Source organism: Etheostoma cragini, chromosome 16 (genome assembly GCF_013103735.1).
Source record: "Etheostoma cragini isolate CJK2018 chromosome 16, CSU_Ecrag_1.0, whole genome shotgun sequence".
Taxonomy (NCBI): Eukaryota; Metazoa; Chordata; class Actinopteri; order Perciformes; family Percidae; genus Etheostoma; species Etheostoma cragini.
The window spans coordinates 14,160,818-14,181,871 of record NC_048422.1 but is presented as its reverse complement, the minus strand read 5'-3'; the positions used below and the strand labels follow the sequence as shown (position 1 = coordinate 14,181,871).

Here is a 21,054-nt window from a genome sequence, read left to right as displayed (position 1 = left end):
GAACTATAATGTTCTGGCCATGGGTCACATCTCTCGCCCAGGTCAAGAAGGCTCCATCTCACACGCTGTTACTCTACAAACTGAAGTTAGTTGCATTCAATAACTTCTTCTGTGTTTTTCGCCGTGGCCACCGCAACAGCTAGTTAGTTACCGGCGGAAACACTGGTACAAATACAGGATTGCTTCTCATGCTTAACAATATACAGCTGTGTTAATAATAATTGAAACTGTGGACAAATGTCAGAAGTGTGGACTGCCGCGTTGTCTCTCCGTGTTGCTGGGAGCCGTGTGTTTGGCGGGGCTGCACGGAGAGTAAATGGAGAGATCCAAACACAGGCAAGGTATACAGAAGAAATGGGTCATGTAACGCAAAATTAAACCTATCGATATTAACAACATTGCTTTGTTTGTGGAGAGGCAGCGCATGCTAGGACATTAGGTGCACCCTTGCAGTCTGGGAAAAAATTGTAGTTGCACTTAAGAGCCCTGTGAGCTAACAGACACTAACTAGCGCCCTAGAGCCCTGTGAGCTAACAGACACTAACTAGAACCAACTAGCACTGGTCACTGCTGTTGTCTGAAAACAACACAGATGGGACAAAATGTTGCGTTTACTGGTAAACTGGTAAACCTTGTAAACCGAGGTATGAGCAACTGCTATCTGTTGGGGAATTTTCGTCACGTTACTCTATTCTCTGTGACTGTCTACATCTAGAAACTAATCTGCGCAGTGCAGGGAACAACTCTGACTAGCTCATGATCAGACAGTGGTTTACGCAGCGGTACATTGGCTTTGAAAAAAAACCCGAAGCGTTCTATGAACGGCATGACGCATTTAAAATATCGCTCGATCACGCAAATTTGATTGGGGCAAGCCAAAATCGTGATTAAAATTCAATTAATTGGGCAGCCCTGAAATACAGTCTTGCAAATATTCAGCATAGGCGTACAGCACAGGAAAACAAGTGATATAGAACAATATGGTATGTACAGCATAAGTAATGCATGGTGTATAATCTGTATGTATTTGTGGAAATGCATTTGTATGTGTATCAATATCACATGTAACAGTCTCTATTAGTCTCTTTTCTTGGTAATCATTTTTTGGGGATTTTAATGATTTTTGGGTGATAGCTAGTTATGGGTGGTTGTGGATCAGAGGTAAAGTGGGCTGGCCCTTAGTCACAAGATTGGTGGTTCAATCCCCACATCTCAAAGCGTCCTTGATCAAGACACTGAACCCCAAGTTGCTCTTTTACGCTGTATGTGGCTCCTGATGCTTAAAATGGGTTAAATGCAAAGATTGGATTTCACTACATTATACTCTACGAGTATTATGGTGTTGGGGGGGGGGCGGTTCCAGTGTAAGAATATAGATGAACTCACATTGTTGGTGAATCAGTGTGTGCCTTTTAAATGCAGATTTCATGGAAAGTTGACTTAGGCCTCCTTCTTTCCACGTGATGTCAAAATTAAAAATTACCTTTAGCATTAGTGGTCTGTAGGGCTATTGTGAAAAAGGCAATAGAGGAGCAGCTGAAGTCCAAGACGACGTCATCACAGCTTGGACACTGACTTGATGTCTAATGTGTTGTGGATATCCTGTGATCAGTTTTCAATGTTCTCAGCACGATAGACCTCATTAATGTGACTACTATTATTGATGGTCCAGCACAAGTGGTGTACCGATTGCAGTGGCGAGGAGTAATAGTGCTTCAGGAGGTATTGCTGTAGCTCATTTTAAGATGTACTTGAACTGCATTTGCTGGAGGATTCTTTATGTAGCCAGCCAGTGCTCATTTCTAATGTAAACTATTGATGTAAGCTAGTCATTAAGCCCCTGTTGCAGTGAGATGATGGTCACCCAGACAACGTTAAAGGAAAATACTGTCAATAGAAACTTGTAGAAGCATACTGTAGGAAACCGGGCTAATTGGACAGATCGTTTGGGTCTTGGCGAGCTGTTTACCACATACTGACTAGAAGTGCTAGACGGCGTGCACTCTAACCTAATATATTTAAACTGAATTTCTATGTGCTTGTATTTGGTGTGGGTGTGCGCTTCTCTTGGCAACAGTTTATGTATTTATGTAACACAGAGACTTTTTTTAAGCTCAAGATAAGACTCGTTGTGCACATTTCTTTCAGATCTCTGTTTTTGTCTTATCTCTGAGACTGCACTTTGAGCTGGACCAGTGTTAAGGTTTGATTTTGATTTGCTCGTGTCCAAAATGTAATCATCCCTTAATATTGCTCCACTCCCACACCTATTGGAGTTGCCTCAAGCCATATAGGGGCTGACTGCCAAGACCCTCTCCTTCCTCTCTTCACTCCCACTTGCTAAGCATGGATGATTCATTCTTATCCTACTTATTTTCGCCCTCTACCTGATGAATTCATTGACAATGCAAGAAGGCACTTTTCATTTATTCATTGACTTTATTTTAAGGTCAATCAATATTCAGCTCATTTATCTTTAAAACTTTTGTAGTTAAGATGTGGAACTCCTAAAATGAAACTGATATTCAATTTGAGTCTTAAAATATTCACTAATAAGACTTACAATATGATTTAGGAAAACTCACCCCAATTATAGAGCAAAATACAATTTGAATAAAACTGCTGCAAGGACATATTTCATTAAATTTTAAACACTCAATATGGAGGCAAATTGTCTGAGTAAAATCAAACCACAGAATAACAAATGCTTGGAAAAATCTATATTGCATATCAAACAGTGGAGGCATGCCATGTTAATGTTCCAATTACAAGTGATATGACACTAAAGAAAGAGAGGGAAAATGATTTCCTAATGCATATTTGATTTGTACAAAGTATCGTAATATGTTTCTGAGTCTTAGGTTTGTGATTATAGACACCATAGCTAGGTTTCCACAAAGATTGCATCATCTTGAACGTGGCGATGCCAAAATCTTCAAAATATGTTATCATGAAATGGTTTCTCATTGCATATGAATGGAGACAGTTGGAGGGGAGCCAGAAAAAATAATGTTTCTCTTTGAGCTTCTTGTTGCGCTCAGGATTCTGTTCACCAGGGATGGAGGAGGGAGGTGCTGGGATGCTGGGTGTACAGTTGTGTATGTGTGCGTGCGTGTATCGGGGGGGAGAGATCGCGGGGGGGTATGATTGGAAGGAGTGAGGGTCTTTCATTTTATCGTTTGGTGTCTTTTTTTCATTTCTGGGCTCATTTTTCACTGGAGGGCTAGTTCTATTCACTTGAATTTATTATTTCTCACACTGAGGAAGTTGATGAATTCGAATATCTGTGAACAAGTTTGTGTGCGCCTCTGTGCGCAATAATGCCTGCGCGAGTGTATGTGTGTGAGCATGTGAGGCGCGCGTCTTTCTCTCTCTGTGTAAGGGAACAACGCTTTCATGGCTGTTTCAGATCTCTTTGCCTCACAGTTCGACTGAGCGAAGGAGCCAGGAGGGAGAGAGAGATGTAGAGATAATGGGAATGGAGGGTGAAAGAAGGCTAACACAATCTTTAATGAGTTTCCTTGGCTCTCTTTGCCTGTTTCTGGGTCATGGTCCCCTGGCTAAGGATGTGGGTGGACTGAGGACTATAGAGCAGAAAAGAACAGACTAAGCTAAGGTCTGCTGAAGTAGATTTCTACATTAAACGTTGTCACCTTCATAAAGACATGAACGATGATAAGCTCAACAATGTTTCAGCATTTTATGTTTGATTAGAGAGCAAAAGAAAGTTGATCAAAACAGCTAATGATCATGATCGTCATTGCACCCAAACTGTGTAAGGAGGCGGTTACTTTGTCTGAAGGTCACATGACACTTAGAGTTTTACTGCCTCTGCTCAATTAGCAGCCGATTACAAGCCAGAGAGAAGTTGGAACTTTTCTTCTGTGGTGATCACACACTTACAAACACTCTAAAAGAAAACTTAGCATCATACCCCGAAACTCAAACACTTTCATAACAGTACACAGACAAACCCTTCTCCCTCGTCGTGGTGAGGATGACTTTGGTCATTTTCTGATTGGCTCCCCCTGCCCTTTCATTTCCGAGCAATCAACTTCAATCTCTGGCAGGTATGGAGAGAGAGATAACATTAGAGAGACATCGTGGGGAGATATCTGCTCAGCCGAGACATTATTTAGTGCCCCCAAAGCATGCAGGAGGCAACCTCTGTCAGACAACAAGGCTCCAGCGTTCCCACACAGGACAGAGAGGCGGGGAGATAGAAGGACATGGAAGAATTACTGATGGCTGATAAAGTCTTTTGTTATCTGAACAGTCTGCCTTCCTGTTTCTGCTCTCCTGTGCTATGTTTCTGTCTGTCTGCCCAACTTCATTTCGATGTCTCAATCTATGTCTGTCTGGCTGAGTTACTTTCACCGTCTCTCTCTGTTCTCTCTCTCTCTCTCTCTCTCGCACCTTCTGTTTCCCACTGTATCTCTGTCTCTATTACTTTGCCTTCTTTCTTTCACACTTGTGAATAATTGATGTCTACCGGTTCAATGGTAAGAATAGAACAGTTCTGGAGGTGACAAATGGGGTGGCGAATAGGCTTCATCCTCCTCTCTTCAAAGAGTTAGAAAGTTAGCCGTGCTTGCTCGTGGGCGTGTATGCCAATATATTTTTTAGCCTGCAATGTTTTGTGGCACTGTGATCACTTGTTCATGTTTGTGTGTGAGGGAGAGCTCGTACACATGCAGTTGTGTGTATGTGATTTAAGACAAGGAGATGAAAGGGAGTTGTAATTACAGGGAAGCATATCTGTCTACTGCAGAAGTATCCAAGGAATGGCACAAACTGGGCCAAAAGCCTGAGGTCATTAGATCTGCTGCATGTGTATGTGCATGCATGCATGTGTTTGTAAGCTAATATGTGTGTGTGTGTGTGTGTTTGTGTGTGTGTGTGTGTGTGTGTGTGTGTGTGTGTGTGTGTGTGTGTGTGTGTGTGTGTGTGTGTGAGATAGACAAAAGCAAAGAGAAAGAGTGGGAGCAAGAGAGAAAATGGGAGAGAGATCAGCTTATAACTTCAGTTCCTCAGAGTCAACCTCTGAACTCTGCTTCTCATTATTGGCTCTGCCTCTCTCGTTTCTCAGCGGTAGCTGGTTGTGGTTAGACCAAGCAAAGGCCTGGTTTCTGTAAATCCACGCAGCCTTATTGCTTGAGAGGAATCCCAGAATTTCCTGCACTCTAAAATACACTTGTGTAAACATTCCAAAATATCAAATGATAGGGATTTCTCTGTGTGCTGTGCGAATGGATAATCCCATGCAAAGACTGTGGTTATAATACACTGTCCCACTGTCTCTTGTCTGCTTTCCTTTCTCTCACAACCCATCCTTTCTCTCTCTTTCTGGGGCTTTCTGCCTCTGTTTTCAACCTCTCCTTCCCTTCCTTTTTCTTTTTATCTGTTCCTCCCTCCCTCTGTCTACTTGCCTTCTCTTCACAGTTGAGGATGAATTCATTGGGCTCGGTGATCTGCCAGAAACCTTCCCTTCAGACCCCCCCGAGCCACTCCCTGTGTTTTTGATGGAACCCGAGGAGGCTTACATAGTCAAAAACAAGCCGGTCAACCTGTACTGCAAGGCCACGCCCGCCACCCAGATCTACTTCAAGTGTAACAGCGAGTGGGTTCACCAGAAGGAGCACACTGTGGAGGAGCGGGTAGACGAGAACTCTGGTCAGTATAAGAAATCATCTGCATATAAATTCAAATGTGGATCTAAATCAACCGTCTCATAAAAAATGTATATGTATATGTAACATATGTATTTGTTTTGGGAGTTTTTGTATCAAAATAACGAGGGAAAATTAATATTGAACAGTAATTCATGTCTTCATGTTTAAGTTTTTAGAAAATCAAAGCAGTTGGTTAAGGAATAATATTTTTTTAATTTTTTTTTTATAAAGGTTGAAGCATGACACATGATGCATGTATTGCTTTGTATGTCTAAACATTCACCCCAACTTCCACCCTATGACTTCTGTATTAGAGATCACACTTCCTGGACTGGCAAAAAGGTTGCCTGACATCATTATTTAGGTAGAAAATTTGTAGAATACTCATATTTTGTAGGAGGTAGGGTAAATCAAAACATGCACAAACAAATAAATAATGTTTGTCTGCTAATCACTCTTGCTGGCCAGTTTATTTGATCACTGAGTGGCTATACCTTATCTGTAGAAAAAGACTGAATGAGGATATGTTTCTTTTTATGGGGCATGCTAGCACAACAAATTGTGAAATGTGTGCCTTTCAGTGTGTAGTATGTGTTTATGTAGAGGTTTGTACAAATCTAGAGGAAGCAGAGGTAACAAAGCTCTAGCAGTGTTGTTTTCAATAGAATTCAGCCCCTGAAGGCACCAGAGCCATTACACACAACAGGCCAGCAATGATTGGCTGCATTCAGCTGCTGTATTGGAAATTGAGTTCTTTCTGTCGCCCACAGGTACCAATCACATTGCATTTACCCTTTTCATCCCACTGTTTTGCCACACACACGTCTGCATGCTCACACACAGAGACATCGACAGCTGTTCCTTCACTTACATTTGAATCTTTAGGCAAGTAAGAACACACTTTCATGCACTTCAAGGATCAGAAAGTGTTCTGTAGCATGCTGTATCTGAGGTATTTTTTGAAAAATACCTTACAATGTTGTAAGTACAGGTACAATATACAAAAGCAGATACACCAATACAATGTAGCAGCCAACACACAGTAAAATAACACAGTTCCAATAAAAGGAGTATTGGAAACTGAAATCCTTTCATTTTGACCTAGTGTACTGTAGGAAGAATACACAGATCTGAGGATGTGTTTCATGGTTATGATTATGACAAAGGAGATGGTAAAGGTATCAGTGGCTCTTAGCCTTTGTGTCATAAGGCTTTGTACTAAAAGTATCAACATGGAAAACATCCCACACATCACACACACACACCCACTGTACACAGCCATATCCACAGGCTGTTTACTGCACATATATTCATTCATTTATGCCCCTGCACCCCCACACACAAACACACACACAACACCACTAGAGCCCAGTGGATGTGTGCAGTCTCTCTCAACCCACTCCATTGCGCTCTGATTTCCCCAGATTGACAGAAAAGGAGCACCGATAGAAACTGGCCTGCCTGGTCAATAACACTGATAGTGTAGCCTGAAGAAATTGGATCCCTCCCCCACCCCCTGTGTTTCTCTTTTTCTTTCGTCCTCTCTCTTTGTCTCATTTTCATGTTGACGAGAACTTATGATCTCATGAAAATAAGATGAACTGAGAGATAATGAGACTAAAAGAGTGCAAGAGACTGAGAGAGAGTGAGGACAAAAAATGCAAATGGTGGTGTTCGTTTAGGCTAAAGGCTCCATGGATCTCCATCCAGATGTTTGACATGTTCATATGACAACTAGGTGCTGTCCACTTCCTATCCATGCACAGGAACAACACAGCTATTTGTTTGTGTGCATGTGTTTGGCACTTGAAAACACAAAAACGTTACAGTAGGGTTGGGCGATGGAAGTTTAAAGCTCTCAATGAAGTGGCTTGATACAGTACTTTTGTCTCATCAAGGGTAAAATATAGTGCAAATAAAAAGTATTCACCCTCTTTCGAAGTCATTTTGTTTTATTGTCTTACACCATTAAGTCAAAGTAGGTTTTTCTTTTTTTTTATACAGCCGAACCTGCACCATTAAGAAAAAAGAACACAAGCAAGGGGCATAAAGGGGTCAATAATTATCGAAACCATTATTTTTATTTTCAATTTTGTAATTCATTTGGATCACTTTTTAGAGATCTGTTTTTAATTTGACATTAAAGGCTCTTTTTTGGTGATCACAAAAGCCACAATAAATCTACTTTGCGGCATTGTTGTATCACAATAAATCATAAAAACTTGGGTGGCTTAATACTTTTTATAGGCAGTGTATGACACAAATAAGAATAATTTACATAATATTTATATCATTACAACCACCTCCTGCTGAAGGCACAATTTGTGGGGCATAAATAGTTGGGCATGATTCACTGATAGCCTTTCTTTGCACAATGTTCTTCACAGCGTGAAATAACTCATCTGCAGCTCTTGACTGCGGCTTTCCACGAGACATGACGCAGGTATATTTCCTGGCTAAAGGCTTTCTAATCCAACGGATGTGACACGCAGTGGGCCATATGTAGCGCGAGTGACATGCAAAAAAACAGCAAAAAATAAAACTATTGTGAAGTTTAACTTGAGAGCAGAACTATTCTGACATGAACTGAGACTAGTTTTGCATGAAATAATGAGGATGCACATGATAAAAAGCCATACATTCAGACCACATGTATAAAATGTGACTTAGCATGAGGCAACAATGAAACAAGTGGTGAGAAGGAACAAAGCGTAATGGCAATTTTGACAAATGGCCTTCTCCCCAGTAATGATTTAGCTTTAGAGACTCACTCTGCTGTCACCTCAACAGTGTAGCTTTTACCTTCCAGTGTTGAGGGCAGGTTGAAGTCCGTTCTGAAAAAAAGGAGCATTGATCTGAGCGAATGCAAATTAATTATAAGTAGAAACAGCTAGTGTAATATACACTGGAGACAGATTGTCACTCCATCTGAGATATGAGTTAGAAGATCAAACAGGAGTACTCTTCATCTGGCCAGATAATGAGAGCATTTAACCCCTCCTTCCTCCTTCAATGGCCAATGCCTCCTTTTCTGCCTGACTGGTCTGATCAATAATGATGGCCAGTACTAAGGAGCTAGGCTGGCTCACTTTAATGACAACATTAATAATGAATAATCTCCAACGAGGCACACTTCTTCAGCCTATTAATGGGACCGATTGTAGAATCATTTCTACTACTAATGGCCACATTGACATGTGTGAAGTAGCCCCTCACCGCCTATCCTGACACGGGCCACACTTACGTTGCCCCTCTTGATTGCAAATTGAGTGAAAGTCTGTCTGTTTTGTTGTTCTCCTTGAAATGCTATACAGTGTACTAAGAGCTGCTAGCTGAGCAAACACATGAAGTCACTGGATGAGGTCAGCAAGCTCAGTTTGGAGCCCTGGTCTTTTGCTAGAGTGATCCTTCTGTTGTGTTGAAGTGCAACTTTATTCCTGCTTTAGTTAAAGTCATGAAGTCATGAATTACTCTTAAAGTAGACATAAAGTTAGTCATCATCGTCACTGGGCTTATTCTAACAATATCAAATGAATAATTTACTACTGTTGAACAGTCATCAAAAACGGTCTGCAGCACAGACAGAAATGAACAGTTTCTGGCGTGTGTTGTACACCCTCTGAGAATTAATATAGTCTTGTTGTTTCCGCTATTGATTTCCCCTCTCACACTGTGTGCGTGTGATGTTCTCACATCCATCCTTGACATTATCAAACTAACAGTACACATCTTCTCACAAAACACTGGCATTCAGGATAGACAACCACAGACACACACCCTTTGACACATGTGGACACACACATAAAGTACATGCAGAAGCAAATGCGCACACAACAGACGCGGCTGTTCTTCTGCCTGTCGGCATACTGTGTAAATTTTACATGAGCGCTAAGCTGGTGTGTGGGATGCCACTCTGCTTGGTGTATGTGCCAGAGCAATGAGGCTGTGTGAATGCACTGAACCTGAAATAAAATGGCATGTTTATTTTTTAACCATCCAGTCTCTTTCATTTTCATTCAACCAGAAATCCAGATAGGTACTGCGTAAACCTACTTGAATTGAACAGATCTTGAGCTTTTGTACAAAATTTGCTCATCCAGAGTAAGAGTATAATGGTAATGGTCAAATAAATGCAAAAGTAGGGTTCCTGTTCTATTGCAAACAGCAGTTGTAATAATTTGTATGCTTTGTGGACTCTTTCTTGTCACAATGTCTTTATCATGCAAACTAAACTAAATGTAATGTTTGGGCAAATAAATCAACAAAGAAATTATCATATTTTCCTAACATCAAGGTAAAAGGTAAGAATTTTCAAACAGACTATTGCCTTGCTACCATTTTTTTGATACATCTATTACTCAATATTATCTTTTTTCAAATTTCAATTTTGGATTACTGGCAAAGGTTCACAGTGTGTCTCAGAAAGGTCTATTTGATCCCTAGTTCAGCAGGTAGTGAATCACAATATAATGAATTAGATTTCAGGCACAGATTAGGTTACTTATTGAATGAACATCTGAACACTATAAGTTATCTGTGACACAATTTCAAGGCAGCTCATGATAATGATGTCACACCAACAACACATAGCACCTCTTGGGTAAGCTCAGTTAAAAAAGAAATACATAACATGAAATATACAGTATGTAGCTCAAACAGTTGTTTAATTTGCTTGCCACGGGGCCATTTTTACAGAAGCATTGTTGTATAACCAGCTTAAAAACTACAGCTTCAGCTAATGAAAACATTTAATTAAGTTTAAAATGTCTTAATACTAAGTTTAATTAGCTGCTGTGATCCCCAGTAGGTGATTTAAGGGGGGATGCCACCCCCCTTGGTAATGACCAAAATACATTCCTCCTGTTAACCTGCCATCCCCCTCTAAATCCTCCATTGGCAGCGAGATTGCAACGGCAGAGGGCTTTTGTTGGTGAACATATTAATCTAGTTTGCTTAACTAACTAACTAACTAACTGAGCCTTTATACGACTGCAGTTTGTGCAAGTTAGACTCTTTGATCCCGGGCCATGGTTCTGAAATATCAGTAGCCTAACTGTGTATTGCTAAATCCTTGATGCTGTCCGTGGTGCTGAAGTAGTAGACGCATTTCTGTCACTTTTGTCTTGGATCTATACTCTTCTCTGAACTACAGTTTATATAGTGGCGGGTTACTTAAAAGAGTAAGTTTTTATTCTTTTCTTTCTCATCACTAGGGTGCTCCCATTGGACCATCCCAAAATGAACAAACCATTGCAACAGATGCTCAAGCTAGCTTGAGATTAGCACTAACACTGGAAGCTGTAGGATCTTTGGTCATTGTTGTTTTTATGGTATCCTTAGCTAACTTATACTAAAGCCTCTTCCTTCTCCCAACTGTTTTCCAAAAACTGGAGGAAGAATAAAGAAGGAACTGTTACCATGCTTAAATGGAGGCAGGTTGCCTGGCTAACTAACCACAGCTAAATATAGTCACAGTTAGCTCATTTAATAAAATTACACTTGCGTTTGGACAAACTCCAGTTTGTACTTCTGAAAACACGGCCACATCATTATTTCCACAACTTTCCCCTGTTTGAATTGGCATGCCCTCTGTGCAGCCCTTTTAATTTGTGTCTCCTCAAGAGACACCAGCTTCATTGTGATTGAATTGCCAGGGAATGGTGTGCACTACAGACAGAGTGTTTGGGATGTTTGTGAAAACTAAAAAATTAATTTTAAGTCAACTTTAGCCATTATAATTTGCAAAAACATAGAGTATATTGTCTGTATACCAATAACAATACACATCCCTGTTCATGTAAACATATTTTTCATACTAGTTAGTCGCTTGACAATTATAATATTGTAGTGCTGATGACAGGATCTAAATTATGGTAGACAAACAACATAAATCTGTGGATGCATCCCCCCTTGGTAATGATGTAGGGAATGCTTCTAGGGAGAGAAAAGGCCCTTTAGTAGTAGTACTGGGTAATAATTTGAATGTCACAGTCCACTTTCACATAATTGCATGCTGACCAGGTACATGAGCATGACAGTTCCAGGAAAATTACATCAACTTAACTTTTTTTCCAGCGGGCTACACAACCCTCACATTTAAACCTTATAGAGCAGCACTTTGGGGATGAGGTGGCATTGGATAATCACAGCATGATCTCAGCATGTCTTCCAAAAAATCTGCAGAACTATTGCAGGGCTGTTCAATAACTCTGTGTGTCCTTCCTTCTAAGTGTTTCCCACATTAAATTCTGGTTCTTCTAGAGGCCAGCAGAACTAGTGTCTGTCCTAACACACATAGATAATTATTTTGTTGTATCATCCCTGCCCATGATGGGTTCAGATATTTGAGGTAAATCCAAGTGTTAATTTTCTCATAATGAAATTTGCAGTCTGTCTTACTGTAGTATATTTCTTACTTTTACAAGGCCTTTGTGACATCACCATTGTCATCAAAAATATCCCATTCAATCAAAAAGGGATGATGGATGAGCTGAAATAAGGCATGATATTGCATGTGAAGCATCTATAACTTCAGTGAATGCTCTCGCACCACATAATCCAAACCTATATGAATGCACTCAATTCCTATGCTCGTACACATACACACGCGGTAGCAGCAGCAGCATAATCTGCTCTAGAGGGGCAGCTGTGGGTAGAGTCATTTGTTTTGGGAATGATTTGTTTGTTTGGGTCCTGGCACCCAGATGAGCAGTAATCAGAGGAGTTAGCAAACAGGATTGTGGTAGCCATGACGCGGAGAATCCTCCCCCACAGGGCCCGGACCAAAACAGCTCAGCATTCTGGCTCTGGAATCAGGGCCAGGCTGAAACACACACACACGCTCACACACGCACACACACACACACACACACACACAGAAATACCCAGTGTCAAAGCATGTGATGTGACTGTAAATTGTACTGATACGTTTGATTGGATACTGACGTAAGCATCGCTCTCTCCCAGGTGGTAGAATACAACAGTTCAATGTGTGGATTGTCTGATGGTAGTGTATATGATATCAACTGATTAATTTTTGTTTTTTTAGTTCCTAATTTTGTTCTCTGTCAATATCTACTAATACTTTCTCCCTTTTGCTCTTTTCTGTCTTTCCTCATAGGCCTAGTAGTGAGAGAGGCAAGCATAGAGATAACTCGGCAGCAGGTGGAAGAGCTGTTTGGGCCGGAGGACTTCTGGTGTCAGTGTGTGGCCTGGAGCTCCGCAGGGACCACCAAGAGCCGCAAAGCCCATGTCCGCATTGCCTGTGAGTATCTTCCCCCTTCCTTCTTCTTGCTCTTTATCGCATTACTCAGTTTTTATGTTCTCTCTCATCTTTGTATGCTTCTCCACACAAAATCTCTTGGCTACCAAGGAAATGTATCTCAAAGAGAGACTTGTGCATCATGGAAAAAAAAGTGTCAAGTGTCCCTTTGAACTTTGAACTGGTTAAAAATAATACAAAATCTGCATCAGTTTCCTTGTGTACCCATACTAAATAGTGCAGAGGCAGGAGAGAGTTGCGGCAGTTTATACACGGCAGAGAGGCTACATGTTTATGCCAGTATTCCCTCTTTTTTTCCTGTGGGTGGTCTTCATTTGTTCTCTGACTATGTTTGTCTTCCTACTGAAATGCATTTCACATTTTTTTCATAGTGACGAAAAAACATTCTGAGTTTGAGCAAATTTTTTAACAGTTTCCCAAAAGATCTGCCAATCAAAATCTGAAAAGTTACAAAGTCCCAGAGGACATGGTGAGGAAAGTAGAGTTTGTGAGAGTAGCTATAAATGTGACATCGACGCAATGCTTCTGCAACACAACACTTATTACATAACACAACTGCTTACACACTTCTTTTGTAGTGTCAGCTAGATCATCACACTTTCAACTCCTGTCTAAGTCATTACAAGGCATATTGACTGACATGTCATGTTTTGACTTGTGGCAAACAAAATGCAACACCCACTTGCAGTGTGTGTTGTAGTCTGCATCAAATATATTGGTATCACTGCTGGATAGCGCTTGATAGGGATATCACTTGAGCTTATTATTTGGCTGGCATCTCAGTGCCACTGTCAAAATGATTTTATTTTCACTTAGTAGCACAGTATGGAGTCAAGATATCCCTGGTTTTCACTTGATCTATTCCATTTAGAGTCAGTTTGCAATCACATACCTGTCCCTCTCAATTGATATCTCACCAAACTCCTTTTTTTTCTCTGCATTGTTGTATCACTGTCCTTCTAACTCTCTCTGTTATGGCCCCCCGATTTGCTGTATACATTTCTTTGAAATCAGTGTATGCCATCTTTTTCAAACACCAGTAGCTCTTCTCATTACTGCTTCTGTTATACTAGCCTGGTGAATCAGAATCATGCCTCTCAGTCTCCCACCGAGTCCACTCCCGCTGCTCCACCTCCTATAATCACCCATGATGAGCAGCCTTCCAGCACTAACCTATCCCTCAAATCACAATGGATCCCTCTTCCTCTCCCATTAGCTTCTGCTGAATGGATTAGCTCCTCTGCTGTGCTTTCTCTTCAGGCAGTCTTCTTGTCAGAGCCAGGCTCTATCCTGTTAGGCTAATGGAAACTGGGCTTGTTTTCCTCTCCTCTCCCATCATCTAAACATATACAGTTATACAGTTTAATCAGACAGTGAGTCAGAGCCAGCGCTGGGGAGTTAAGAGGTTGTGTTGTTGAAAAACTGCCTTTTAGACTTGCAAAAAAGCTGGTCTGACTAAAAGTATTGTCAGAGTTTCTGTGTGCCTGTTTGAGGCAGAGAGAATGTGTAAATTCCAGTGATTGCTTTTTCTTCTTGTCACCTTGTTTTCATTGGCCACCATAGTTGGGAAACAGTGGTGGCTTGCCAAATAGAGGCAATAAAAGCATGTGCACAGAAACAAATTAAATAAATGAATCAAATTAACTGAAATGCCTTTCAAAAGATTGTTGGAGGGTAATGTTTACTGAGAAAGCTGGAAATTGATTTTCTTGTTTGTTTGGGCCTTATATTTTTATGAGTACAACATAACAATAAAATCTCAAATGTATTACTAGTGGTATTACTAATGATTTTGTTTTAAAGTCTTAATGGTCCTACCTAATCTAGGTTTGCATTAGTACCTAATGATTTACTAAGCAATGATGTTTCCGAAGTGTAGGGTTTATGTAATTTAGCTTGACAAGTCTCCTAACAAATGTACTTAAGGTAATGGTTGTCAAATGTGTATCCTTCTGAGGGGGACTGAGGCTGAAAGATTTTGTCTGCTGAGGAGGGATGGTGTGACTCCCACAGGAATGTCGTCTCAGCTGGTCCCACACCCTAAAGTGTCCCACAGTACTATTCAGGGTTACGAGTAGTAAGAAAAGGAGACTCCAGAGGGGAAAGCATAATTTAAACCCACATCCAATAAAATACAGTACAAAATAATCACTTGCATGCCGTTTACTGTGTTTCAGAAAGGATAATGCCAAACGTTTGCAAATCATGAGGAAAACAATGCAAGCACTAAGTGTTTCATTTTAGTTTAACAGGCTGTAGTTGATCTGCTACTTGAAGAATGACTTATGCCAACATGAATATTTAACATTAATGCACAAACACTGGCCTATGCCATTAATACTAATGTAATGCAGACTACTGTATACTGTGGTATATGTGTTCTGTACAGTAATGCACCGACTTGGTGGTAGTTGTGGAAGAAATAGACTCTAGTTTTACACTAAAATAATAAAAAAAAGGACTGTGGGTTTTCCAGCAACAAAAACAGAAATGTAACTTGGCACACAGAATAGGAGGGGCTCTGCCTCCAGTCACATGGTGGTTTTGTTTCTGGAGAGAATACTGTAACAGCCACAGGTTAAGGCAAGGCAAGGCAAGTTTGCTTTGTTTCTATAGCACATTTCAGCAACAGGGTAATTATAAGTGCTTTGCACAAAACAGTTAAAAACGGATAAAACACAAGAATGAAAGTTACATTGCAGTATAAGAAATTAAATATTAAAGAAATGAACAACTATTTAAAGACAGGCAACATCAAAAAGAAAGGTCTTCAGCCTTGATTTAAAAGATCTGACAGCTACAGTGGATCTGCAGTTTTCTGGGCGTTTGTTCCAGATATGTGGAGCATATAAGTAAGGACAAGTTCATTTCTTCCTCATCGTTTCATCTATGTAGCCTTGGGTTAAAAGTTTATTGGAAATCAGTTATTTTTCTGTATTTTCAATACTATTGAATGTATAAAGAGATCTTATTGTTTTAAACGTGTGGTAACTAAAAGATATTGTTTTATATCCATACTTTTCATGCATTTCTATGGGTATAAGGAGGTTATATGGCTCAAAGGCCAAGTTTTTTCTTCTTCTCATGATAAACAATCTTTTCCAATTTAAAATATGTTTGGGCCAAACCATGCACACTGGTGTTGGCTGCTAGGCATTATAATCCATTTAAACCACCAAATGGCATGCTGCGAGACTAGTGAAGAATTGCATGTTCTTCTTTAACATTTAATTTATTGGATTTGGCTGGAGTGTGAATACTACTGTATATCATGAAGTGCGCCCCATTGAAGGAGAAGGTGTGCCTACTTCTCCTCCTCACCCTTCATACTGTGACTACATGTTCTTTTATCTTTCGGAAGCAGTTTGAACTAGGATCCATTTCTACATTTTGTAGTTATGACATCAGAGCAACAGTAGAATGACTCCTACAACTTCAAACAACTGTACCCCTTTGAGACAGATTTGATCCTTTCCTTACCTTTCCATCTTAAGAAAAACAAACAGTTTGTTTCTGGATCAAGTTCAATAAAGCTACGTCTCAGAACATGCCCCTCTAGTCATTCCCTCTTTTAATTTCATACCAGACTTTCACAGAAATTGCTTTCAATTCACCACTTTCAGCTTTTATAATTCATTGAAATTTGTAGAGTTATGGCTAAACCCCCTGAAGACATGCACACGCACAGGTTGATTTGGGGGATTTTATTGAATTTGTTATTTTAAGGTTAATTTATCCAAATATAAAGTGAACCTTACAAAATGACTATAGGTATTTTTTTGGGCCTCTGGGTTTAGCCTGATCATCTATTCTGTAATAAGAACATGATGTAGTTTCTCCTGCAGGGGATGTGAAACAGTTAGCTGAACAGTATCTCTAAGTTATTGTCTTCTCATTTAATAGCTAGTGAATGAAAAGAAAGCAAATATTGAATAAATTGAACCTGCATCTTGATCAGATTTTAGAGATGTCTGTTGGTAACCAGAAACTAGTGAGAATTCCTTACTTTATCCATACAAATACTTCAATTTCCCCGGACATTGAAGAACAGTTTTTTTTCCTTTGATAGGTGTGTGTGCTGTAGCCTAAACATTTCTACAACATATGTACCCAAGAATATTGGACTTATTATGTGTCGTCTGCTTCAACATCTAAAGTACAATTTCTGCCATACATTCTGTGTTGCTGTGACTGAAGGGGCTTTTATTCCGCGGTATACTCACATCTAAACCTTGAATTCAAAACCAATTTGCTATTGTTGTAGCTATCTAGTATAATAAATATCTTGTATCTTTTTTATGTTGACTCACAATGTCAATACCAGTCCATTACTGTATTAATAAGGGTTTGTGAAGAATTGCCATATCTTTTTCACAGATTGAATTACTTAGATTGTTTTGACTTTATGTTTCACTATATCCTCTCAGGTCGTAGATACAGCAAAGATATAATTTTTTTAACTTGGTTTGTCTCCGTCTTCATTCACGCCTGTCTCTGTTAGCTAGACTGGCTTGGTGTTAAGGGTGGCATAGTTGTAGAGTTCAGTTCATGTCAGATTCTGAGTGTAGAATCAAGGGCGTAGCACAAAATTCTGGGCCCTCTAGAAATGCAATCTCCGCATCCATAGCTATTCATTCTAGCATTGTTTTGGGCCCTCCTCACTTGAGGGCCCTGGGTACTCAGTTGCCTTTTTTCCCCCAGTCCAACGCCCCAGCATAAAAATTGTTGTATAAGAAAAGCATGTCATTTTAGATCATGCTGTGTTGGTTACTGCTTTAGATTGAATGTGTCAGTATAAAAGGCGGGGGTTTTCTACGAATATTGTGAAGGCTGTAGAAATGTTATCAGTGGAGTTTGATTGTAGATTTGATGCTTCAGTAATCACAACAAAGTTCCCAAATAGAACTGTAACTCCCCATTAAGTCCTCTTCTCTCTCCTCCCTTGCCTCCACTCTGTTGCATGGTGCCTGCTGCTCCTGCCTCAGTCTGTGCAGCAGATTATGATATATGTCTAATGGGCTTTGGGTTCCAGTGTAGCATGACACCTTCAGTAATCCTGCCCTGTCAGCTCCATCAGGGCTCTCACAGCACAAAAATATTGGTTTTTCATTGGAGGGCAAGTGATCCCCTTCTCCCTATCTTCCATCCATCTACTTCAGGCCAGTTTATCTGTGTGAGAAGGAGATAAAAAGAGAGCTTACATGTTACTGTTTAAAACATTTAAATACATAGTGTTTGCTCAGTGGCTATTATTATTGACGAATGACCCTGCCTTTTTTTGATGATGTATTGTTAGAATACCAATACTAATATTGATTGACTCAGCATTTGATATTAAAGATTTTCAGAACAGCCCTTACATATACCTGTCAATGACATGGAGGTAATATTGATTGATACTTCTGTCTGTTCATTGTAGACCTGAGGAAGACATTTGACCAGGAACCTCTCGGGAAGGAAGTGTCACTTGAACAGGAAGTGCTGCTCCAATGTCGCCCACCTGAAGGCATCCCAGCTGCTGAGGTAAGGTTAAAAAGACATTTCACTGAGCCAGTACGATGTAGTTGTTGGGATAACTATGGTTTTTGTTTGTTCTAATATACACTTATAGAAAGTTGTGATTATCCAGACTAAGCCTTACAAAAAGTTCCTCGCCTCAATCCAATAAACTGGCTGCTCTGAAAAGAGGTTTATGTGAAGAGCTTCACAGACTTTTTTTAGGGTCGGTTTCTGCTGAAATGACGCTATCATCTCTGGTGTAATTTTTGAACAAAAAAAGTATATAATGGGTAGCTAAAGTGCTCATCTCCCACACAGCACTTGTATTTATAAGGATGTATTACATTTTTTTATAATACCAGTCATTAGCTCTGTTCTTTTATACCACATAAAACAGTGAAAACTGGGTTTAGAGCAGAATTGGCCTTCAGTTTTGAACTTTGTTCATTTGAGAAGTTGTTATGGTAATAACACTAAATAATCTGACACAGTCCAGCGCACAGATAAGGACATTTTTTTCACCACTGCCTGGACTATTTAAGCTGTTTGGGTATTTCCTAAACATGGCCCCTCACTGAAATTTGGTCTGAGGAAAGAACATTTTAATTATCTGCTATAGGAAAAAAATAAAATAAAACCAGTGTTGTCCCTGTGTTACCTTAGCTCAGCCAATATCGCCCTCCTGCTCTCCGTCCTCCCTGCCCTACAGTAGAACACTGTAGCTGCATTTGAAAAGGCTCAATTGAGATTGCAAGAACATAAATAGCGGATGAATGGGTGGTTTGATAGGTGGGGGGCTTTGGTGTTTTTTTTTCTTTGAGTTGTGGGTGTTGGGACTGAACTCTTTAAAGGCTTGTGATTGACCTGGAAAAGCCGAGTTAAGTGAGTGGAACTGCACAGCATTTATTCCCGCTGAAAGTGCTGACAGGCTAAATGGACTAAAGTTTGGGACTGGCACTCGGCAGACTCTCCTTATACAATCCAAGCTTCAGTCTGATAGTACTGCTCTAACAGCCACATGGTATACAGTGCAACAATCAGAGACCAAGCTTGGGTCCAATCATGACACATCTATGCTTTCTGAGATATGGAGTTGCTGTGGTAACCCAAACACACCATGAAGGGGAATAGGAGGCAACATTAATAGCATTTTTTGGTCTGGGTAAAGCCGGTAAGCATTTGTGTTTAATGTATAGTAAGTAGAATCAGTGTTATTTCTATATGTAGCTATCAATCGGGAGAGTCAAGGAAACATGTTCTATATTATGAGGTCAAAATGTAAGATATGTGTGACATTTGTAGCATATTCACCTCTTCTAAAAGAAAAGGATAAACAGATTGTCTAAACTTCTCCCTGCATGCGTCATTTTCTATATTGTGACTAAGAGCGGAGATAGTTTTCTCTGTTTACTTTTCCTTCTACATTAGAGTTGGATTTTGTGTGTTTACAGAGGCACTTTTTCAGCGTCTTTAATTCCTCGCAATAACCTCATGGCTTAAAAAAAAGACAAAAGTTCCGTTCCACGAGTTGTTTTTCCTCTTTTTTTCTGAACTCAAACACAGCTGCCTCAGTAGAAAAAAGGACAAATCTGAATGCTGCTTTTTCATCTGTGTTTGTCAGGCCTTTTCCCACACAAGCCCACCAGAGAAAAAAAAGCAGATGGGCTAAGTCTGTGGTTACATATGAATCTGCAGAAATGTGTAGCAGCCGTTGTGAAGGAAAGATCTGTCATATTTCACCCACAAGATGAAAAAATAATACAGAGGGGATGAGAGAGGCTGAAGGCAGAGGGAGAGGAGCTGTAGAGGTTTTTTCAAGGTTGGATCCAGTCGGTTGTTGTCGGGCCTCCAGTTGGCTGTCAGTTCGCCCTGTGGTTCCGTTACAGGCCTTTGCCTAGCAAGGGAGAGGCTGGCAGGATGGCAGGCTGTGGCTTAGCCATTAAACCCATTCTCTTACTGCACTTTTGTTAAATCATGTGGACTGCATGTGATGGACATTGTGCTGTTTGGCATTGAAAGACAATCTTTCATGAAGAAGACAAGCAGGACACACACACACACACACACACACACACACACACACACACACACACACACACACACACACACACACAAACTGGGCTGACTGTGGATGCCCTGTGTAGTCACATCCCTTCATTTCCACACATTTGTGCACATGTTGGAGTACCAGCAAGGACAATAACATGTCTGCATGCACAGACTTACAATAACATGCTGCCAACAACTCAACTGAGCACTGAAAGTCTATTAATCTATTCTATAGAGTGAATAGTGGGATTTTGGCTGACAAGCTGGCAGAAAAAGATTCACTGCTGATGAACTGGAAGCAGGACTCAGAAGTTTGTGCTTCCTCTTTTCAAACATAATAACAGAGTTGTATCAGGAAAATCTTTTACTTGGGTTCACAGACATATGACATACACATTCTATTTTCATTGCTCATGGTACTAAAATTAAGTTTTACTTTTAGAATAGTGTCCCAGCTAACATCATAATAGTTGTTACATTTTTGACACTTTGAGGTTGTGATATCTTTACTTTAATTTTAATTAAGATATTTTTTGTTGAGATCAGCTGTAA

At 40.1% G+C, this 21,054-nt stretch overlaps 1 protein-coding gene across 3 annotated transcripts in view; it reads left to right on the top strand.

Annotated features, from left to right (window-relative positions):
• unc5c (unc-5 netrin receptor C) overlaps nucleotides 1-21,054 on the top strand; it is a 111,754-nt gene that overhangs the window by 56,115 nt on the left and 34,585 nt on the right. For all 3 annotated transcript variants that reach the window (XM_034896920.1, XM_034896919.1, XM_034896918.1), the window contains exons 2-4: nucleotides 5,443-5,673; nucleotides 12,793-12,936; nucleotides 18,374-18,477. In XM_034896920.1, coding sequence (XP_034752811.1) covers nucleotides 5,443-5,673; nucleotides 12,793-12,936; nucleotides 18,374-18,477 — 479 coding nt within the window. The remainder of the gene's footprint in view (nucleotides 1-5,442; nucleotides 5,674-12,792; nucleotides 12,937-18,373; nucleotides 18,478-21,054) is intronic.